The 21,687-nt window shown below is 42.3% G+C and overlaps 2 protein-coding genes across 2 annotated transcripts in view; one reads left to right on the top strand and one right to left on the bottom strand.

The window, feature by feature from the left end:
* Positions 1 to 775, bottom strand: part of DEPDC4 (DEP domain containing 4) — a 31,568-nt gene extending 30,793 nt beyond the window's left edge. The window contains exon 1 of the mRNA XM_077472294.1: positions 639 to 775. Coding sequence (XP_077328420.1) covers positions 639 to 714 — 76 coding nt within the window. The 5' untranslated portion in view covers positions 715 to 775. The remainder of the gene's footprint in view (positions 1 to 638) is intronic.
* A 498-nt stretch (positions 776 to 1,273) lies between these two features.
* The window catches only part of SCYL2 (SCY1 like pseudokinase 2), a 65,723-nt gene continuing 45,309 nt past the window's right edge, over positions 1,274 to 21,687 (top strand). Inside the window, exons 1-3 of the mRNA XM_077472293.1 lie at positions 1,274 to 1,424; positions 17,818 to 18,004; positions 18,491 to 18,648. Coding sequence (XP_077328419.1) covers positions 17,828 to 18,004; positions 18,491 to 18,648 — 335 coding nt within the window. The 5' untranslated portion in view covers positions 1,274 to 1,424; positions 17,818 to 17,827. The remainder of the gene's footprint in view (positions 1,425 to 17,817; positions 18,005 to 18,490; positions 18,649 to 21,687) is intronic.

The following is a 21,687-nucleotide window of genomic DNA, read 5'->3' as shown; positions in this document are numbered from 1 at the left end:
GTAGGGGTCCCAGTGCAGTATTTTGCCCAGGGGGACCATGATGTTAAGGTGGCACTGCCCATGAGAGGCTCGTGGTGCCTTTACTAGGTCACCAGCTCTAGGTCTCCTGCCACCCTGCATGTCGCCGAGCTTGGTGCCCCTCCTCTAAAAAAAATAAAAAAAATGTCTGCCACGTGGCGGCCATCTGTAAGCCTGGGGGCCCCATAATCTCTTTTTGCCCGGGGGCCCCATAAGTTGTCAGTCCGCCCCTGTATGTATGTATGTATGTATGTATGTATGTATGTATGTATGTATATATATATATATATATATATATATATATATATATATATATCACACATACATACATAAAAAACGTATGCTCATATATACTATATACACAAATATACGTTCATGGACACCTAGGTTACCATATGGGGGCGTTTAGAGGCAGAAAAAAATGCATCTTTTACGCCCAGTGTGCATGAGGCCAATAAGCACAGCTTTAGGCATAAAGAGAAATAATTGCATTATAGATCAGTTTTTCCATTGGCTGCATATGTACATTGACTTCTCCGGGAGGAGAAGAAAGCAGCACAATAGAAGAAGCGCTAGGAATCTGCCATGGCACGTATAGGACGCACAAGGCATGGCTGTACCTCTCCGGCGGGTTCGAAGCTCGCCCATACTGCGGATCCTTCGGAACCTAGGATTAGGAGTCAAATCTGCCGCCATCCCACCTGCTCGTATCACCTGTGCCTTAGGGCAGTCATGTGATAACGCATTACCCAATCAGACAATTCAGACGGAATCCTGCAGAGCCGAATACGGCGTATGAACGTCGGCTGCCCCCGGCGGCCATTTTTAAACCTGGCAAGTGCCATTTAGGAAATGACTGTCAAAAGTACTTTTTTTATAACACTTCACAGTAACTTGCATTAAATAGTCAATCACTGTACATCTTGTTTTTTATGGTATTTTTTTAATCACTTATAGCTCTAAAGGTGTTGGCAAGAGGCATTCTGGGAACTGCAGTTCTATCACGAAATACCAGTTTATCTCAGGATTTTTTTTCCATTGTAGACGTCAGAACGGATGTGATGCAATTGTTTGTCCGCTTAAATGACAGACAATAACTAGATAGCGGACTGTCTGTACCTGGGTGTCTTCATTTTTGGAGCCATTTTGTTGTCGTCCACTCGTCCTCCATTAAGGTCTAGTCTTCAAAAACATGGCGCCATGCTGTTTCTGCTGAAGGAAGGTGTTGGGGACACTTTTCACAATAGTTTTTATATGTGCCGTGCTTCTAGTGGCGAGAAGGTGTGCTCAGCTGCTGGGAGATGTGGAGCCGCCTGGAAGAGGGAAGCAGTACTCTGGCCTGACAGGTGAAGCGGATCCCCGTATGTCCTGATCACAGGCTCCTCTACAGTCACCGCTGGGGACAGGTAAGGACCGCAAGGAGTCGGCCCTGTGTCTGGGCATGCTGGGGGTCAGTATAAACACAGGGTGGGCTCATGGTACCTGCTGCCCAGTCCCAGCATCTTGTCAGGTGATAGAGGGACAGAGTGGGGTCCCCTTTCCCTTGTCTAGGCTTCCTGTCCCCGGAAATGGTCCTGAGCACTGGTGTCACACTATATGGAGCTCTCCTCCTATGAATGGCATGGGGGCTCCCTAAAGTAATATTTATGGACGAGCAGGCTATACTGTGTCTCATTAAAGTAGCTGGAAATCTGATCAGTAGCACATTATATGCGCTGTAACATGTTACAAGTAATAATAAAAATCATTTTTAAAAGCGGAATTCGCCCTCTGCGCTTTTGTATTTTTATTTTAAAACCCCACTTCCCTTTTTGCTGGATTATCCTTTATTATCATAGTCACATGGCCAGCAAGGCCTGCATTGCTCTGTCATGCCTGCTGTTTCACCACATTGCCATTTTCCTCTCTTATCTCACCGGGGGCGGGTTGGTTGGCTCCTCCTGGTTCTTGGGCCCCTGATGATATGCCATGGCATATGCATATCATGAGGAGGCTGGCTGTTTTAGGATCTTGCAGTTGGCCCTGGTGATGCACTATGGTGTATTCGTGTCATCAGGGGCCTGGCTGTCTCTATCTAGTTCTTTCAGCTGGCCCACTAATTCTGCACCATGGTACATGCATATCATCAGAGGGCTGGCTGTCTCATTCTTGGTTCTTTCAGTTGGGCTTTGATGATGCACTATGCTGTATGCATGTCATCAAGGGCCTGGCTGTCTATCTGGCTCTTGTTGTTGGCCCCTGATGATACACCATGGTTTATGCATGTTATCAGAGGAATGGCTGTCTCTCTCTGATTCTTGCAGTTGGCCCCTGATGATATGCCATGTCATATGTACATCATCAGGGGGGGTCGCTGTCTGTGCAGTTCATACAGCTGGTCCTTGATGGTGTACTGTGCTGTATGCAGGTCACGAGGGGGCTGACTGTCTCTTCCTGGTTCTGGCGGCCAGACCCCCAATGACTTTCGGCAACCACCCCCTAGTGACATGTATACGCCATGGCATATCATCATCAGGGGCCAACTGCAAGAACCAGATAGAGATAGCCATACCTCTGATGACATGCATACGCCATGGCATATTATTAGGGGCCAACTTCAAGAACCAGATAGAGACAGCCACCCCCCTGATGAAATGCATAGCCATCCTTCTGATGACATGCATACTCCATGATGTATCATCAGGGGCTAACTGCAAGAACCAGATAGCCAGCCAACTGCAAAAATCAGATAGAGATAGCCATCCCTCTGATGACATGCATATGCCATGGCATATCATCAGGGGCCAACTGCAAGAACCACATAGAGACAGCCATCTCCCTGATGACGTGCATATCATCAAGGGCCAACTGCAAGAACCAGCTAGAGATAGCCATCCCTCTGATGACAAGCATACGTCATGGTGTATCATCAGGGGCTACCTGCAAGAACCAGATAGAGACAGCCATCCCCCTGATGATATGCATATGCCATGGCATATCATTAGGGGCCAACTGCAAGAACCAGATAGACACAGCCAACCCCATGATGACACGTGCATGTACCATGGTGTATGATTAGGGGGCCAGCTGCTAGAACCAGGAAGATATAGCCAGCCCCCCAATGGCATGTGTATGCCATTGCGTCTTATCAGGAGCCTGCTACCAAGAACCAGGAAGGGACAGCCAGCTCCATGATGACATGAATACAAGACAGCTCATCATCAAAGGGCCAACTGCAGGAACTAGAAAGAGACAGCCAGCTCCCTGTTGACATGCATATGCCACAGGGCATAATAGTATGTATTTTCTGAAATAAAAGCCTACCTGGTGGCACATTTTAATATTTTTTTTGTTAAAGTTTTGTTTAAAATTTAGCACAATGTCTCATCACTAACACAAAAAAATAAAAATCCAGCCAGTTACCCCACTGGAGTAGAGGAAGCTGAATGCCTACCCGTCTTGCAGGGTAGCAAGTTAAATATTTGTGTTTTCATGTGCTCTGTGTGCTGCTGCATGCTGACATTTCCAGGTAAGGATGGGCTCAGGGATGTTCAGATTCTAGTCACTACCCACCGGAGCAATCCCGCCAGGAAGCCGTCACTGCACACTGCCAGTCATAGGCAGTGAGGCATTTTCCGGCCTGCAGCTGCACATACACACGCCCTGACTAGGCTGCTCATAAATGGCGGTGTACAGTGGTGGCTCAGTGGCAGGATTGCTCAGGTGGGTTGGGACTAGGATGAGAACATGCCTGCGCCAATCCCTGCTTCCAGGTATTGGCTAGTATCCAATGCTGGGTGCTGTGGTCCCTTCAACCTGCCAAGAGGGATAGGGTGAACTGATATAGGGATAGCAGTGGTGATTAAGGATGAGCTCCGGCGTTTTCACACAGCCCACGTGCAGAGCCCGCCACAAAGTCTGCACTGCGCTAATCACAGGCAGTGAGACATTTCCCGATCTCTGCAGCCCCGTATCAGGACAATGTCTCACTGCTTATGAGTAGCGCAGTGCCGACTTCCTGGTGGGCTGTGTGAACACCCCGGAGCTCATCCTTAGTGGTGATTCGTTAGGCTTGCCAAACACTGTTCAAAATTTGCGTGATCCAGCAGGGACCTGCTGAATTTGGATACTTGTGTGGGCTCCCCTGCTCAACAGACATTTATATGACGAGTGTAAATGACTCGTGCCAAAGGGACACGTTGGAAAATTTTCCATTGATTAATATCTGCAGTCAATCAGTTGCATCCAGTGATCAGTGTATTCTGACAGTGACAGGTGCCACTGTCAGAATACAATGTCCAAGTTCCTCCAGCCACCTCATTTGTTTGGCTGGAGGAATCCTGTTATTTTTGTATTCACTGAATGAAAAAAGCTCAACATCTATGGCCAGCACAAACCTTCAATTGCATGGGCACCCACCAGCAAGAATCTGCAAATCTTGCCAGTGGCTATACGACCGCAGAGTTGGAGACTATGAAGTCTGCAGCCGGAGTGGTTAGAAAGCACAGTGGGGGCTAGACTTTCTCTGCCATATAATCTAAATTTACAGGTAGGGTATAGAACTATGCCTGCATGGCAGTGAGGTCCTCCCTTTGAACTAGAATGTTTCCCTTCATGGAACTTGTAAAGGTAATCTTGCTCAGAGTTGGGCTTTAATACACAGGTCATAATTCGTCTTTGGTGCTTTAGAAAAGTGCTTAAGCTTCAATATAATCAACTTTTGATAGATTTGTGGCCTTGTCAGACAGACAATTTATTACCAGTGATCTTTTTTATTTTAACGTGACTTCCCACTAAGGAAAGCATAATCATTTTCTGTAGAATCGCTAACTCACTAATCTAAGCACACAGCCTCAGGCCGCTGTGGATTGATACATACTGTGTGGCTGAGTGTTTAAAGCCCACCTTTTTTCCCACTGCATATATGTTTTATGCAGTCAGCAACAAGTTAAAGAGAACACACAACTGCATAGACATGTATGAAAGTTCAGTTAGCTTGATTAGCTTCAGAAGAGGGAGGGCAGTCCATTACGTCACTTACAGACAGGAAAGTAAGACTATCCCAGTCTGCGAACAATGCGTTGAAAGGGTGAAACTGCATTAGAGGCAGGCAGTGATTGGCAGGGAACGTGGCAGCTAATCTGACCATGGAGAATGCAGGCACATGGTGTGTTGGCATGGTGTACTGTACCTCTGAAAAGCAAGCCCTGAAATGTAAAGCTGACCATGCAAGCATACATCTGCTTCTGTGCTTTGCACAGTCAGTATATAACAAGGAAAATGGGGGACTGACAGGATCAACAATTTGCAGCTAAGTCTTAAAGGTGAATGCAGAGCGACTGTCACGCTATACAAACTGAGCAGATGAGCAATCAATTGCTGTAATGCTCCTCAACATGTGACCACTGTGAGAGCTGACATGATACAGAAGCCATTTAGAGGGCTGCAATGAGGTGGCATTAAAGGAATTCTATGGTCGTATATACTTTCATTTTATAACATCAGCATTGTAATAATAGAAGCAGTGTTTTTTTTTTTTTGGCAATCCAGTATAAGCGTACTTGAAAAATCTTCTTTCATGTTGGTGGTCCTGCTTGTTTGCAGGCCATCTCTTTCCACAACTTCTTGCATACTTTGTACCTTCTACTCTGCATTTTATCTTCAATTTTTAAGGACTACATAATCCATGGTACCTTGCTGCCTTTAATTAGAGTTTCTTGCATTGGCTCTGTGTCCTGAAACTCCTCATTTCAGCACCTCTGTAGTTCAGAAGGTGAACTCTGTGAAATGTAACATCAGTGCCTACTCACAGGGCATAATGATTATGTGTCACAGAATTCAAGGAAGTATATGTGCGGGGATCTTCACAACGTAAAGTTGGGTACACACATGCCGAATGTCATCCGATTCAGCAGGAACCAGCCGACTTTCGGTATGTGTGTACCGCTGTCTGTTTAACATAAGCTTGGCTTCTTTTGAACCGTCATGCTGGAAAAATTTGCATTCTATCATTGCTAGTGGGAGAGATCCCTGCATCATACATTGTCGTGTTGAGGCAGGAATCTGTCAGTTTTTTTACCCACTGTTTGAACGGGAAAAAAAACTTAGTGTATATATCCAGCTTAAAGAGGAGCTACATGCCCCCCCCCCAAAAAAACTGCTGTAGCTGCTGATTTTTAAAATAAGGACACTTACCTGTTCAGGGATCCAGAGATGTTCTCACCCAAGCTGGATCTGCAATTGCCTTCGGGTGCAGTCTCCGGCATCTCTAGTAAGGGAAACAAGAAGTGAAGCCTTGTGGCTTCACAGCCTTTTTCCTACTGCATACGCCTGAGTCGTGCTGCACCTTGTGAATGATCCTGTAGTCTTATGGTACCTGTGAGATGTGTCCCAAAAGACTGCAGGGGAACCGATCTAAACCAGAAGTAGGAGCAGGTACCTATCAAAACCAGGTGCCTGCTCCCCCCCAAAAGTGGCAGTGGAGGGTGCAAACAATGGAGCTTTCCCTTTTGGGTAGGGCTCTGCTTTTTAAGAGGTTGTCTCAAGGTTTTTCACCTTAATGCATTCTATGCATTATTGTACAGATTAATAAGCGTAGGGTAAAAATAATTGAAATACAGTGTGGAAATGATTTCAATGATTTTACATTTTGACTATAGGTACACTGTAAGGCAACTGGATTAGTGGTAACAAATTTTTCCACGGACCGGGTGGGGGGGGGGGGGGGGTTTGTTCACGTAGTTGGGCCACAGCTGTACCACAGTGTTCTCAGTTCCCCATCACGTGCCCCTTTACATTACAGTGCAGTACCCTTTAAATGAATGTAACAGGGACTGCACCGTGAAAGGGCACTGTGATATAGAGGGGACTGCACTGCAAATGGGCAATGTAATGATTACAGTGCAGTCTCCTCTATATAACAGTGCCCCCTTTACATTACAGCACCCCTAGCAATCACAGCGCCCCTTGCATTCATGGCTGCCCATTTCCTGTCTAACATCACAGAGACCCCTTTAAATCTCTGCCTCCCCTGCTCAGTCCTACCTTTTGCAGGGCAGAGGCAGGATTCAGCCTGTGTCCTCTCCCGCCTGGCCACCAATGTCATCCTATCAGTAGAGCAGAGGGCAGAAAGATCTGGATGGAGGGTGGAAGCTGGGCACATTATCATGTTCACAAGCGGGTGATTATCTGCTTGTTAATATGAAAAGACTCCCACTCTCTGTGCAGATCTCCAACTACTCCTACCCCCTGCTCTGCTGATAGGATGACATCAGTGGCCGGGTTGGAGATGTGGGAGAAGACACACAGGCTAAGTGGCACGGGTGCACAGCAGGAAGTGAGAGGCGACCCTGGTCTGTGATAGTCCTGTCTGGATTGCGGTCGCCACTCACCTCCTGTTGTGGGCAGCCCTGTCATCAACAGGCCACAGCTTGGGGGTTGGGGGACTCCTGCTGTAAGGGACCTGCACAGAGTCCTGACCTCAACCCGATAGAATACCTTTGAGATGAATTGTGGAAGAAGAGTCAAACATTCCCATAGACACACTCCTAAACCTTGTGGACAGCCTTCCCAGAAGAGTTGAAGCTTTTATAGCTGCAAAGGGTGGGCCAAATCAATATTGAACCCTACGGACTAAAGCCCCATACACACTATCAGATTTTCTGCTGATTTTTGTCTTCAGATTTACCAAAACCATGTAGTGTTAGGGCCTGCCTGATTGCATACAAATTGAAAATCCTAAGGTTTGGCCTCATATTATATGGTTTTGGTAAATCGGAAGGGAAAAAAATCAGCAGAAAATCTGATAGTGTGTATGGGGCTTAAGACTGGGATGACATTAAAGCTCATGTGCGTGTAAAGGCAGGCGTCCCAATACTTCTAGTAATCTAGTGTTTGATGGTATATGTCATGATCTCTAGATGACATACAAAATTCTTTCAATTTCAAGGAGACATCCCCTAATAGTTTCTTACACAAGAAGTAATGCTTGTCTTTATAATTTTATTTGCAGATAAGCTAGAGAAGTGATCACAAGACATACTATTTACTGTTGTTTAAGGCTGGTTTTCTCACTTAGTTCCTGCAGGCCGCATAGTGCTTTCTTTCTCAGGTAAGATCAGCACACGAGCACACAATCAATACAAGAAGCCAATGGGCAGGAATGTCACTCATCAGGTGTCTCCAACAGGGCTTTAAGGTACCTAGCTATGTTGTTTTCTATATCACAGTTAAAGTGGTTATAAAGCACAAACATATTTTTTTTTTTACCTTAATGCATTCCTAGCATTAAGGTAAAAAGTGTTTGGGCATCAGTATTGCCCCTGCCCCTTCTCCCATGTTACTTACCTGAGCCTTCATTCGTCCCAGTGCTGTGCCAGTCTGCAGCTCTTCTTTCTCCTCACCTCAGAATCTTAAAGGCTTTGCTGAGGCAGTGAGGGCCATTGGCACTGTTTTTTATTTTTTTATTATTTTTGTTTTTTTACATTTTATTATGCCCAACAGTGATTTTGTATCATGTGAAAAAAATAAATAAGTAGTACATGTCCTACTTTTTTTTTTTCCAGCACACACCACTGTAGTGCAGTGGTGTTTACTGAACTCGCAGGATTTAAGGAAAATTGCCTTGTCGTGGACCTGTGTTGGGAAAGGCTGCCCAATGCATGGGTTTTAAGTGTTCAGTGTGTTAGATATTAAAGTGGAAGTAAAGGCTAAACCTTCTCTCCTGGAAAGTCTAAGCCTAACCTATCTAGCCCTGTAAGGAAAAAAAAATCACTATACTTACGTGTTCTACAGCCACTTCGGTCCGGTCCCAGGCTGAGCTGTCAGTGTGCAGGAGAGGCAGCCGTCAATGGAAGCCCCATAGTAAGTCTATGGGGGACGTCACTTCCCTGGAATTTCACTACTGTTGTCGGCTTTCTCCTGCACACAGCCTCCACCGTTGGAGACCAGAGCGGTTTTAGAGAAGGCAAATATAGCGTTTTTAATTAATTAATTTTTTGTTTTTATAGAGCTAGAGAGATTAGGCTGAGAATATGACGAGTAGGTTTACAATTCGTTTTGCCATTACTTTCACAAGCTTTTAGTTTTTAGTTTTGGAGACTGTTGAGAGGGATTAGAACATTTGTCAGTTTTTATTGCTGTCTGTGCCCCTGTTAAGGAGATTTAGCCTCTCTATTTGTCCCGTTTTACTATTATCATTAAAAAGAAAATCACAAATTTGGATTTGCCTGTAAAACAAGTAAAAGAGTGGAAATATTTCAATGGGGACACTAGTTCTGTTAAGCTGAGGGTCCCCAAGGAATTCCCTTTGGAAGGATTTCCTCTCTCTTCCTGTTTTGGCTATGGGACAGGAAAGAAAGGTAAATATCTGCAATGGGATACAGATGCAAAAAAATTAAAATAAAAAATCTGACGGAATACAATCCTCCCTTGCTATATCCAAAATGGGACGGAAAAAAGGTTTTGCCCATAGTTTTACTTTAAGTATAAAAAGCTTATTTACTTAGGGGTTAGGTAGGTTCTTTAGTGTGGGGGAGAGTTCTTTTTTTATTTACTGTTATGGTCTGTATACACGATCTGAATATCGTACGAAAACGTTCGACCGAGGAAGGATTGTTCGATTTTCGAATTGTGTGTACACTACTTTCGAAAGCCGATCACGACCGTTCATCCGATATTATTCAATTGGACATGCACGGAAATTTTCCTCGTATGATTTTCGTTTAGTCAGTATAGTTGTCATCCGAAAATACAATACAAATACATTACAACATATGACATCACTTCCGATTTTTTTTTTTTTTTTTTTTTTATTGTGCGAGAATTTTCGTGACTTTATTTAGCTATTCAATTTTTACTTGCGCTTATTAACCAAAAACGGTAGTAGAATCGGTCGTACAATATTCAAATCCTGTGTACGGGGCATTAGAGGAGCTTCAGATTGTTCACTTGTTTTTGACAATGAAATCCATGTATTGAAAAACAGACAGATCTGTCAGCAATAGACCAGTAGATTGGCGGACACTTTTGGTAGCCTCTTTCCCAGGATGAATGGAAATAAATCAATGCAGGGCAAAGAAACAGGTTCTCTCCCCAACAGCAAATACCATTTGGTAAACCTGAGACAAATGAGGAAAATGCCAGTGCTGGGATACTGGATTGATTGGGTAACAAGTGCACGTTAGGACTCTGTGTATGCTTGTTCTGGATAACAGGCTCAAAATATAAGATAACAAAAAGAAAAAAGGTCAATGATCAGATGTAAAACCTTTTTTTTTTTCTTGTTGTAACTGCTCTATTCTCACTTGAAACACCTGAACTTAACCTTGATTTCAATTAGGATAAATATATTCCAGGCACGTCAGAAGAAAACGTGTGTATTGTATTTCAGTTAGATTTCCTTCTGAAAAGTAGAAAAGCCTTTTTCCTGCCAGCGTGCTGGAGAGTGGGACCCTTGCTCTCAGTGGGGAAGCAGTGGTCTAACTGACACTCCCCCTGCTGAGTCTGACCAATTGCTCTGCAATCCACTGAGCTCCCTACTGATTGGCAAGCTCTGGCTTTAAATCATTAGGATGTCAAACCTCTGCAGAGAGACCAATGCTTCCATGTAGACTTTGTAGCGTAATGCTGGCCATACACCTATAGTTTTTTCAGATGAGAATATTTGAATGAAAATTCTTTGCACGTTCAATGAATGGACAAATGTCATTTGAAAATGTCACTTGTTTTTAACAATTGATTTTAAAATGAATGTAATTTGTAAACAAAAACCACATACCCCATCCTAAAAGTTGTTTGAAAAGTTTCTTCTATTCTGCTCCTTCAATTTTTTCCATCACAGTGGTTGGAAACTAATGCCGATTTGACCCCACTAGCACTTATAAAATAAAACGAACGTTCTTAAAATGAAAGCTTTCAAACAAAAATCTATATATGTATGGCAAGCACAAAGCCATGTACACACAATGGGATATTCCGACGGGAAATGTGTGATGACAGGCTGTTGGTGGGAACAGCCGTTTGTGCGCTCCATCGGACAGTTGTTGTCGGATTTTCCGTGAAACAAATGTTGGATGGCAGGCTTTAAAATTTTCTGCGGACAAATGTCTGTTGTCAGATTTTCCAAGCGTGTATACAAGTCCGTCGGTCAAAAGTCCAAAGTACAAACACGCATGCTCGGAAGCAAGGAAGAGCCAGAAGCGGTCTTGTAAACTAGCGTTCGTAATGCAGAATTAACATTCATAACGTGGCAAATGATGAAATCTCGAAAAGCAGCGCACGATTCTCTTCTTCTTTAATGGGATAATAATGCAGCTGCTCTGCTGGTGATACCGATTGAGTTATTACAAACTCATTTTCAAAGGCTTTTTTTTCTAGTGATATCAAGAATTATATAATTTTTTTTTTTTTTTTTTTTTTTTTTTTTTTTGGTGAAAGTTACCACAACATCATTATCCTGGAATTTTTAAGATCAAAGATACAACTATGTTGGTGTCCCTTATTAATGTTACATTGTATTTTTTAAAATGTAACTGCCTACTCCCAAACTGTCATTTGAAGTAAAACACATAGCCAAGTATTATTCTCCACAATTTTTATTATTCTGCATTAAAAAAAGAAAACAAATAAATAAAATTAGACATGCTATCTGCCCATAGTACATAACCAAAAAGTGCATACTATGCAAACAAAAACATAGAAAATATACCAAATCAAATTATTCAACCAAAAAATAAAATAAAAGCCTCATCCATGTTTCCTGCTTCTTAATATAGGGGTCAACAATGCCAAGATTTGGCGAAAGCAGGGGTCTGTCATACGGAGATGATTCCAAAAATAATATGGATTATTCTCCTGGAGCTCCCGCATCAAAGGCATATGACCTAATTGGTCACGATTAATAAAGCAACCAATTTTTGGTCCAAGGTATACTCCTCCTCCTCCTCCTCCTGTTCCTGGGCTGGACTTGGGTCAAAGCAATAACTCTCAGGCCAATAATAAATAACACGTTATCTCCTCCAATTCCGCAACATGGTTGGTTGACGAACGGCCTTTCAGGAACAGAATGAAAAGTGCGATTCAACACTCGCCAAACTTCTACTAACATGAAATTAGCAGAAGGAGCCCAAACGGTGGCGTCTGACAATTGATCTTCCTCTTTTTTGGCTCGTAGTAAGTCTAGTACGTCACTACGTTTGTGTTTGTTGGTCGACAATTGTGTACCGTTTGTATGCAAGACAAAAATTCAGGCACACACCTTCGGACAAAAGTCAGAGGTTTTGTCTGTGGAAAATCCGATCGTATGTACGAGGCTTTAGAGTCCTTCTCTGCAACATACTTACAGGGGATAGGCTTTTCCACACCCATTGTGGCTGGTTTGTTAAAGTGGTTGCCGCCCTAAAAAAAAAAAATGCTTCTGTTTCTTTAAAGCATGATCAAAACCACTGTGCTTTTGCAGTGTCATTTGTCCGATTGTATGTTGTAAAATACCTGGCTGATTCTGCCTGTTCCTGTTTCTCCCATGTGTATTGACCATGGTAATCACAGCTGCTGATCCATGTTACTGTGGTCAGTCTACGTGCCTCCGTCATCCGGCTGTTTGTACAGTCTCCCCATCCCTCCCCGTAGTCAGAGTTGTGATCTCCTCCCAGCCCCTCCCCTCCTGCCTCTTTTCCCCTGTGGCTGTAAATTAACATATATAAATCACTTGAATCCCCACTGTTGTATGAAAATATTAAGTACAGTGTGTCAGTTTAAAAAAAAAAAAAAAAAACTCTAATCCTAAATACTTTTTTGCACATCTGCACTGTGCGATCACATGACCTCGCTTTGCTGGCTGGCATACGTCAGAGGGGAACCACAGCCCCTCCCACTGCTCCCCTTAGATCAGGGAAGGAGACCGGAGGGAGGTATTTAGGATTATGATTATTTTTTTTTTTTTTAACGGACACACTGCACTTAATATCTTCCTAAAACAGAGGGGGTTAGAAGTGATTTATGAATCTGACTTTTCAAACACTTTAAGGTAAAAAAAAAAAACCTGTATACTTTGCACACTTTGGGGGGAATTTATCAAAACTGGAGCATAAAGAATCTGAAGCAGCTTTGCATGGCAGCCAAGCAGCCATTATCTCCTGATTGTTCAGTTAAGCTTTGAAAATAAAAAAATAGAAGATGATTGGTTGCAATGCACAGATGCTCCAGATTCTGGCTGTTCCTGTTTTGATAAATTGCCTTCATTTTGATTGGATGCAGCTGGAACGTTATTAGCAGATGTAAACTGAAAGTTAAATTGGCCATTTAATAGTTTATTGAGATTTGCACATACTTTTGACCATGTAGATAGGTGTAATTGTCAGGTATCCACACATATTTAACAGTATAATGTATACAGTCATCTTCCATGGTATGTGGTACAATGTAAATAGGATTGCAATTTCAGAGCTTATACCTGAAGTGGTTTTGAATATGTTTACGTGACAAGTAAAATCCTGGAAGGACAGATTCATTTAAAATCCAGCAGATACTCTGTACTTCCTATGACCATATACCTGTATATGCAGCTCTGTAATATTTTAGGCACGTTGTCTGTCTGGCTCCTGGAATTTGTCCAGCCTTGCTGGATTACCATATGTCCACGTTATGCCTATGTCACACCTGTAAGCCCTGCCCCCCTGCAATGCATAGGTGTAATTCTGTACTCTTTTGGCCTCACATCCAGTCACTGTCCAAATCTTGCTGCCTGGACCTCCATAACAACACCACAAAGATACTAATACACTCCCTGGTTATCTCTCGCCTCGATTATTGCAACTCGTTGGCCAATCTTTTACATAAGCTGTCTCTCTTTAGTCCATCATGAATGCTGCTGCCAGACTCGCCCCCCCCCCCTCTCTCACCAATAGTTCCATTGGCTTTTGTCCACTTAAAGTGATTCTAAAGGCAACGCTCAGTATGCAGCTCACTCCATACCCTGCTCCCCTAATACTTATCTGAGCCTGTTCTTGGTCCAGCAATCTGCTCTCCCAGCTCTCTGCCTCCCTATTGGCTCAGAGACAGCAGCAGGAGCCATTGGTTCTTGCTGCTATCAATCGCAGGCAGTGGGGGGGGGGTGGGGGTGGTGCTGAGCTCTGCTCTGTGTCTTATATGGGGGGGGGGTTCAGCAGGAGGGAGGAGCCAGGAACATCGACCCGAGAAGAAAAGAACTGGGTCTGCTCTGTGAAATATCATTGTACAGAACAGGTAAGTATAACATGTTTTTTATACAACTGTTTATATTATATTTTATTATAGAAAAAAACGAAACCTTTAGTAATTATTTTCATAATCGATTAGTTGTCCGATTTATTGTTTTGATTAATCAATTAATAACCTTAAAGAAAATGTGGTGTATAATTTTTTAGTTAATATGTAAAGTTAAAAAAAAAAGCAATTCATTCCTAAATATCTCTATACGCAGGGGTAAATATAAATAACCAACTATATGGTCAGGGAGTAAAATCTTGAATCCACTTTGAGAATAACAGACAGAAGAGATATACTCTATCTACTATTAGAGGTTGAATCTGGTAAATATAATCAGACTCCGATCAAATTTTTTTTATTTAAAGAAAGAAAAGTTAAAGACTGTTTTAAGATTTTCAAACAGAACTGTAATATTATATGCTGGCCATACAAAAACAATGTCTTCCTTGGAAAAAAATAGTAATTTTAACCACTTGCCGCCCGCCCTATTACAAATTGACGGCGGCAAAGTGGTTTCATTATCCTAACCGGACGTCATATGACGTGATTAGGATTATGAGCCGCTGCGCGCGCCCCGGGGGCGCGCATCGCGGCGATCGTTGTTGCGGGGTGTCAGTCTGACACCCGGCAACTACGATCTCGGTAAAGAGTCTCCGACGGAGACTCTTTACCATGTGATCAGCCGTGTCCAATCACGGCTGATCACAGTGTAAATGGGAAGAGCCGGTGATCGGCTTTCCCTCACTCACGTCTGTCAGACGCGAGTAGAGGAGAGCCGATCGGCTGCTCCTCTGACAGGGGGGGTCTGTGCTGATCGATTATCAGCACAGCCCCCCCGAGGATGCCCACACTGGACCACCAGGGACACCACTAGACCACCAGGGAAAAGGTAATAAAAATCCATAATCCTCCCTAGACCACCAGGGTGCCAGTCAGCACAATGGGTGCCAATCAGTGCCCATAATGGATGCCAATCAGTGGCCACAATGGGCATCACTGATTGGCATGCATTATTGTTTGGCACTGATTGGCATCCATTACTATAACACCGATGCCGCCTATGAGTGCCCACCTGTGGGCATCCATTACTATAACACCGATGCCGCCTATGAGTGCCCACCTGTGCCGCCTATGAGTGCCCACCTGTGCCGCCTATGAGTGCCCAAATTTCATTTGGGTACAGTGTAGCATGACCGCGCAATTGTCATTCAAAGTGCGACAGCGCTGAAAGCTCAAAATTGGTCTGGGCAGTCAGCACAATGGGTGCCAATCAGTGCCCATAATGGATGCCAATCAGTGGCCACAATGGGCATCACTGATTGGCATGCATTATTGTTTGGCACTGATTGGCACTGATTGGCATCCATTACTATAACACCGATGCCGCCTATGAGTGCCCACTCACCTGTGCCGCCTATGAGTGCCCACCTGTGCCGCCTATGAGTGCCCACCTGTGCCGCCTATGAGTGCCCACCTGTGCCGCCTATGAGTGCCCACCTGTGCCGCCTATGAGTGCCCACCTGTGCCGCCTATGAGTGCCCACCTGTGCCGCCTATGAGTGCCCACCTGTGCCGCCTATGAGTGCCCACCTGTGCCGCCTATGAGTGCCCACCTGTGCCGCCTATGAGTGCCCACCTGTGCCGCCTATCCATGCCCATCCGTGCCGCCCATCCGTGCCAGCTATCAGTGCCAATTTGTGCCACCTATCAGTGTCCGTCCGTGTCGCCCATCCGTGTCGCTCATCAGTGCCGCCTATCAGTGCCACTTCATTGGTGCCCATCAGTGCCACCTTATCAGTGCCCATCAGTGTAGCCCCATCAGTGCCCATCAGTGAAGGAGAAAACGTACTTATTTACAAAGTTTTGAATCTGAAACAAAAAAAACATTTTTTTTTTTCAAAATTTTCGGTATTTTTTTATTTGTAGCGCAAAAAATAAAAACCGTAGAGGTGATCAAATACCACCAAAAGAAAGCTCTATTTGTGGAAAAAAAAATGATAAAAATTTCATTTGGGTACAGTGTAGCATGACCGCGCAATTGTCATTCAAAGTGCGACAGCGCTGAAAGCTCAAAATTGGTCTGGGCAGGAAGGTGTTTAAGTGCCCGGTATTGAAGTGGTTAATAACTTTGTTTGATTTTCCAATTGTTAGTGTGGTCATATCGAAGTTTATATTCAACCACAGTGACGAGAAAATTTAGAAATAGAAAACTTCTTGGTCAAAGTTTTTTAGACAGTGTATGTGGTTTTCGTTCAGAAATTACATTAATTTTAAAACAGAACGTTAAAAGCAAGTGAAAATTTCAAACATTCTTTCGTTCAGCGAATAAACAAAGATTTTTTGCATGAATATTCTCGTCTGAAAATTGATCCGTGTGGCCAGCATAAGGCTCGGTACACACCTATGCAGTTTGCTTTTGATCAGTTTATGCAGTGCATGTTGATTTTTGTGCACATGATTTTGCTGTGATTTGCGTTTTTTGCATTTTTTTTTTTTAGCCAATTTGTTGTTGGGAAGGTTAAAAAACACAAATTGTGGCAAAAACACACTACATGCTTTTCTGCAGCTTCTCCATTGAAGTATATTGAACCATAAAAGCCCCGTTTTGAATTGAAAAAAGGTCCTTGACCCTTTCCAAATACGCAGCAGCTGATAAAAAGTAAGATGTGAACGTTAAATTAACTGTAGTGCGTTTCTGTAAAAATCACCAAAAAACACACATGGGTGGGAACCAGGTCTAAAACATTTAGTAACATAATGGAGTTAAAAAAAAAAAAAGTTGGCCCTTCATAGTACAAAAAGAGCACATAATCGTTACTGTAAGGGGTTCATTTTTTTTTTTTTTTTTTTTTTTTACTGTGCAATAGTGAAAGTAATATTTACAGTAGCAATTATTCACTCTTTTTGTACTATAAAGGGCCAATTTTAGTTTTTTTTTTTTTAATCCCATTATGTTACTGGCCGATTAATTCGATTATGAAAATAGTCATCAATTTCATAATCGATTAGTTGTTTCGGCCCTAAATGAATGTAATTCAAAATGCTAACAACCTGTCCCATCCTCTGGAACTCTTTAACCCATTCTGTCTTATCTCCTACTCTGTCCATCTTTCAGGTGGTGCTTGAAAACCCATCTCTCCAGAGAGGCCCACCTTTAACTAATAAACTTTTACTTTCTCCATCAGATCATCCCCTAGTCATTTTTTTTTTGGTTTGTTTCACTTGACCCTTCCTATTGGATTGTAAGCTCTAATAAAATAAGCAAGGTCCTCTGATTCCTCTTGTAATGAATTGTGTTGTAAATATAGGTCTCCCTCTATTTTGTAAAGCTTGGGGCAAACTGTAGGCATAAACAGTATGTAAATCTTGTATAATAATAATAATAGATCACAAGTTCTGTGCTGTGTAAATTGCCACTTTTTAAAAGCAGGATAACCTATTCATTGTAAAATAAAAACGTGTTAGGCTTGACACCAGTCATGCAGATATCTGTTGAAAGTATTCTTTATGCAGCTCGGGGACTGATATGCTTTTTTTTTTTTTTTTTCTTTTTCTCTTTTCTTTGTTATAATGAAAGGTAAACGAAAATGGAGTCCATGCTGAACAAGCTAAAAAGTACTGTCACGAAAGTGACAGCAGATGTCACGAGTGCCGTCATGGGGAACCCCATCACACGAGAGTTTGATGTAGGGAAACATATAGCCAGCGGTGGCAATGGGCTGGCTTGGAAAATTTACAACGGCACAAAGAAATCCACCAAGCAGGTATGTGTTTAATAAACAGTATTTTAAGTACAGGTTCTATGTCAGCCTTATATAGTCTGCTTTGCTTTGTTAGAAGGCTTGCAGAACCTATTATGCACATTTGTTTTATTTTTTTTATATATATAGTGTGTGTGTGTGTGTGTGTGTATATATGTATATGTATGTATATGTATATGTATATATATATATATATATATATATATATATCTATATATCTCTTCTTCACTCTACTAAGATTGTGTCTGACATTTTAGATTTTTATTGCAGACAATGGTTTTCATTTTTAATTGTGATTATAGGGTCACATAAAGCATGGCCGAGACATTACAATACTCACTACTCCTGTATATTTAACTGAATCATAATATATATGGAAATGTATTTTAATGAATAAGCCCATTTTGTCATTCATTGCTGACTGAAAGGAAGAGGTATGAAAGTGCACCCAATAATTGTGTTCATTGAGTTGCTCTTCTTCTTTAACAGGAGGTTGCTGTTTTTGTGTTTGACAAGAAGTTGATTGACAAGTATCAGAAGTATGAAAAGGATCAGATCATAGATTCTCTAAAGAGAGGAGTTCAGCAATTAACACGTCTCCGGCACCCACGGTTACTTACTGTGCAGCACGCTCTGGAAGAGTCAAGGTAATGCAGCTTTTGCTGCACTTTAACTACATTAAGTTCACTGATTTTAAAAATGCTCTTTTTATTTTTTATTTTTATTTTATTTTTTTTGCAGGTAAAAAATGTGCATTTATTTTTTACTAGGAGCCTGCAATGTATTGTACCAGTGATCGCTGGTGCAATGCAGGACTCCTGCAGACTGTCTGAGTAAGCTATCTGGTCATTCCTCATACGGGCAAGGAGCTGACAGGAAGCATTGATGAACTACCTAGAGCGCTCAACAGCAACCTGGTAGTTCATTGAGGTACTTGTAATTCTCTCATTCACAGATTTCTGTGAATGAATGAACCAGGTGGGCAGAGCTCTGCACAGTTGCTTTTTAATTTTAATTTTTTATTTTTTTTATTGTGAGAACAGGAATGGGGAGAGATCCCTGGCTTGCTGTCCCTACAGGCAGCGGATCAGGGAGATGCTGCAGCAGTGGGGACATGTTCCCAAAGGTTAACTTATCCTTAAATTGATATTAAATCAAAGGTTAAAATATCCTTAAATTGATATTGTATTGAACAGATTAACCACTTGCCCACTGGCTCATGCTGATATACGTCGGAAAAGTGGCACGGGTGTGCAAAACAACATACCCGTACATCGCTTTGTCATCGGCAGCCAGCGGGAGCATGCCCACGAGTCCCGCGGACTCTGTCTGCCAGTGGCCTGCGATCGTGACACGGAGAGGCAGAACGGGGAGATGCCTATGTAAACAAGGCATTTCCCTATTCTGCCTAGCACCATGACAGGGATCTACTGCTTCCAGTGATCGAGAGCAGTGATCTGTCATGTTCTAGTGAGGCCATCCCCCCTACAGTTAGAACACACCCAGGGACCACACTTAACCCCTTGATCGCACCCTAGTGTTTAACCCCTTCCCTGCCAGTGTCATTTATACAGTAATCAGTGCATTTTTATAGCATATTTTTATAGCACTGATTTGCTTTATAAATGCCAATGGTCCCAAAATAGTGTCAAAGGTGTCTGATCTGTCTGCTGCAATGTCGCAATCATGATAAAAATTGCAGGTCGCCGCCATTACTAAAAAAAAAATGAATAATAAAAATGCCATAAATCTTTCCTCTATTTTGTAGACTCAATAACTTTTGCGCAAACCAATCAATATACGCTTATTGCAAATTTTTTTTTTTTTTTACCAAAAATATGTAGAAGAATACATATCAGCCTAAACTGAGGAAGAAACTTGTTTTATATATATATATATATATATATATATATATATAATTTTTTATATTTATTATAGCAAAAAGTAAAAAATATATATATTTTTTGGTTTTTTTTAAATGTTCGCTCTTTTTTTTGTTTATAGCAAAAAATAAAAACCGCAGAGGTGATCAAATACCACGAAAGAAAGCTCTGTTTGTGGGAAAAAAAAGAATGTGAATTTTGTTAGGGTACAACGTCGCACGACCACGCAATTGTCACGACACAATTGTCAGTTAAAGCAACACAGTGCTGTGAAAAAAGGGCTTGGTTAGGAAGGGGGTAAATCCTTCCGGGGCTGAAGTGGTTAATCAGTAAGATCACTTGCAACCAAAAATCCTTGAATTTTACAGCATTGAGCACTAGGGCTGGTGATTTGGTTCTTGTGATGTTAGGAGGAGGTAGTTTGCTACTTTCCAATGCCAGCTTTCTCCAAATAAAGCAAAAAGGCTTGATTTTTGTTTGTTTGTTTTGTTTTAAAGCAAACCTTTGCTTTCTTCATTCTGGGCAAAGCAACAAGTTCGTTTTAATGCTCCCAGTAGCACATACTCGCTCACATTTCCTTTACTTCAGTGCTGGTCTGTTTGGCCACTGAGGCAAATGTGGCTCACTCCCCTTCTTCCCAAATGACCGAGCTGGGGCTTGGCTGTTTACCAAGTTCTGTCACTTGAGGGCAAGGAGTGAGTCCTCAGCTATGTGTAATATCTGATTAGACCAAAGTAGAATATTCTTGCCAGCGGTGGGGGCGTGATGGACAGGTAAGTATATAATGTCAATGAGAGAGTTTAAGGTCAGAGCTGTTTGCTTTAATTTTGTGTCTGACTGGTTTCCAAAGGCTTCATTAAGTTTTCTGTGAAACATTAAAGGGGAAAAAAAATTGTATTCATGTGTGTATTCTTAACTCAAAAAGTACAATATTTCTCTAAGCCTCCACCAAATCTCCGAAGAGGGTGTCTGTATTCATTCTCAGTGTCCCGTTGTATGAAGCCTCTTTTGCTGAGTCCTGATGTAGACTTGGGACTATGGACTATGGGATTTGTAGTGTACACAGTGAAGTGCACATGACCTCAACTAAAGTGCAATGCTCGTTCCAAACAAAGGGAAACGGGGGGGGGGGGGGCTTGGGTCAGGAAAACACAGTAAAAAACGATTTCAAAAATATGTTACAGGCTCATTAAGTAATGGATGTGTATGGATTATTTTTGAAGCGTAGGGATATCATTTAGTGTCATTTTAAAACCCTTTCTATTAAAAACACATGGTTTTCCATAGATACCAGTCAACTTTGCCAATAAAACTTTTTATCTACAGCCTTGTTTTTGCTATGCTTTAACCACTCAAGCCTTTCTTTTGGTGGCATTGGATCACCACTGAATTTATTAAATGAAAAAAGATCGAAAATTTGGAAAAATAAACCCCAGTATTTTTTACTTTCTGTTATAAAACATATCCAATAACATCAAATTTCTTCATTAATTTCTGTGTGTTTGTAATAAAACAAAACAAAAAAAACACGACTTTGTGTGTGATTGACCACAGCCAATCAGATGACTTCAGCCAAAAACCATTGGCCGAAATCGGCTGCCAAACTCGCGCGCATGTACGTGCCCGCTGCCGACCTCTGCTGTGATTGGACACAACACGGGTCGGTAGGGGGCACGTGCATGCGCTCCCCAAACCTGAAACAAAGGCCACGACATATAGGTACACCATGCAACCTGGAGCTGTCACCCACTCGTAGTACAGCTACTGTCGGCGGGGAAAAAGTGGGTTAAAAGTTGTCATCGC

The sequence above is a fragment of the Lithobates pipiens genome, unplaced genomic scaffold (assembly GCF_037356315.1).
Source record: "Lithobates pipiens isolate NorthernLeopardFrog02 unplaced genomic scaffold, aLitPip1_a1.2 Scaffold_8, whole genome shotgun sequence".
Lineage (NCBI taxonomy): Eukaryota > Metazoa > Chordata > Amphibia > Anura > Ranidae > Lithobates > Lithobates pipiens.
The sequence above is the reverse complement of the archived record's forward strand: the minus strand, read 5'-3'. Positions and strand labels throughout refer to the sequence as shown.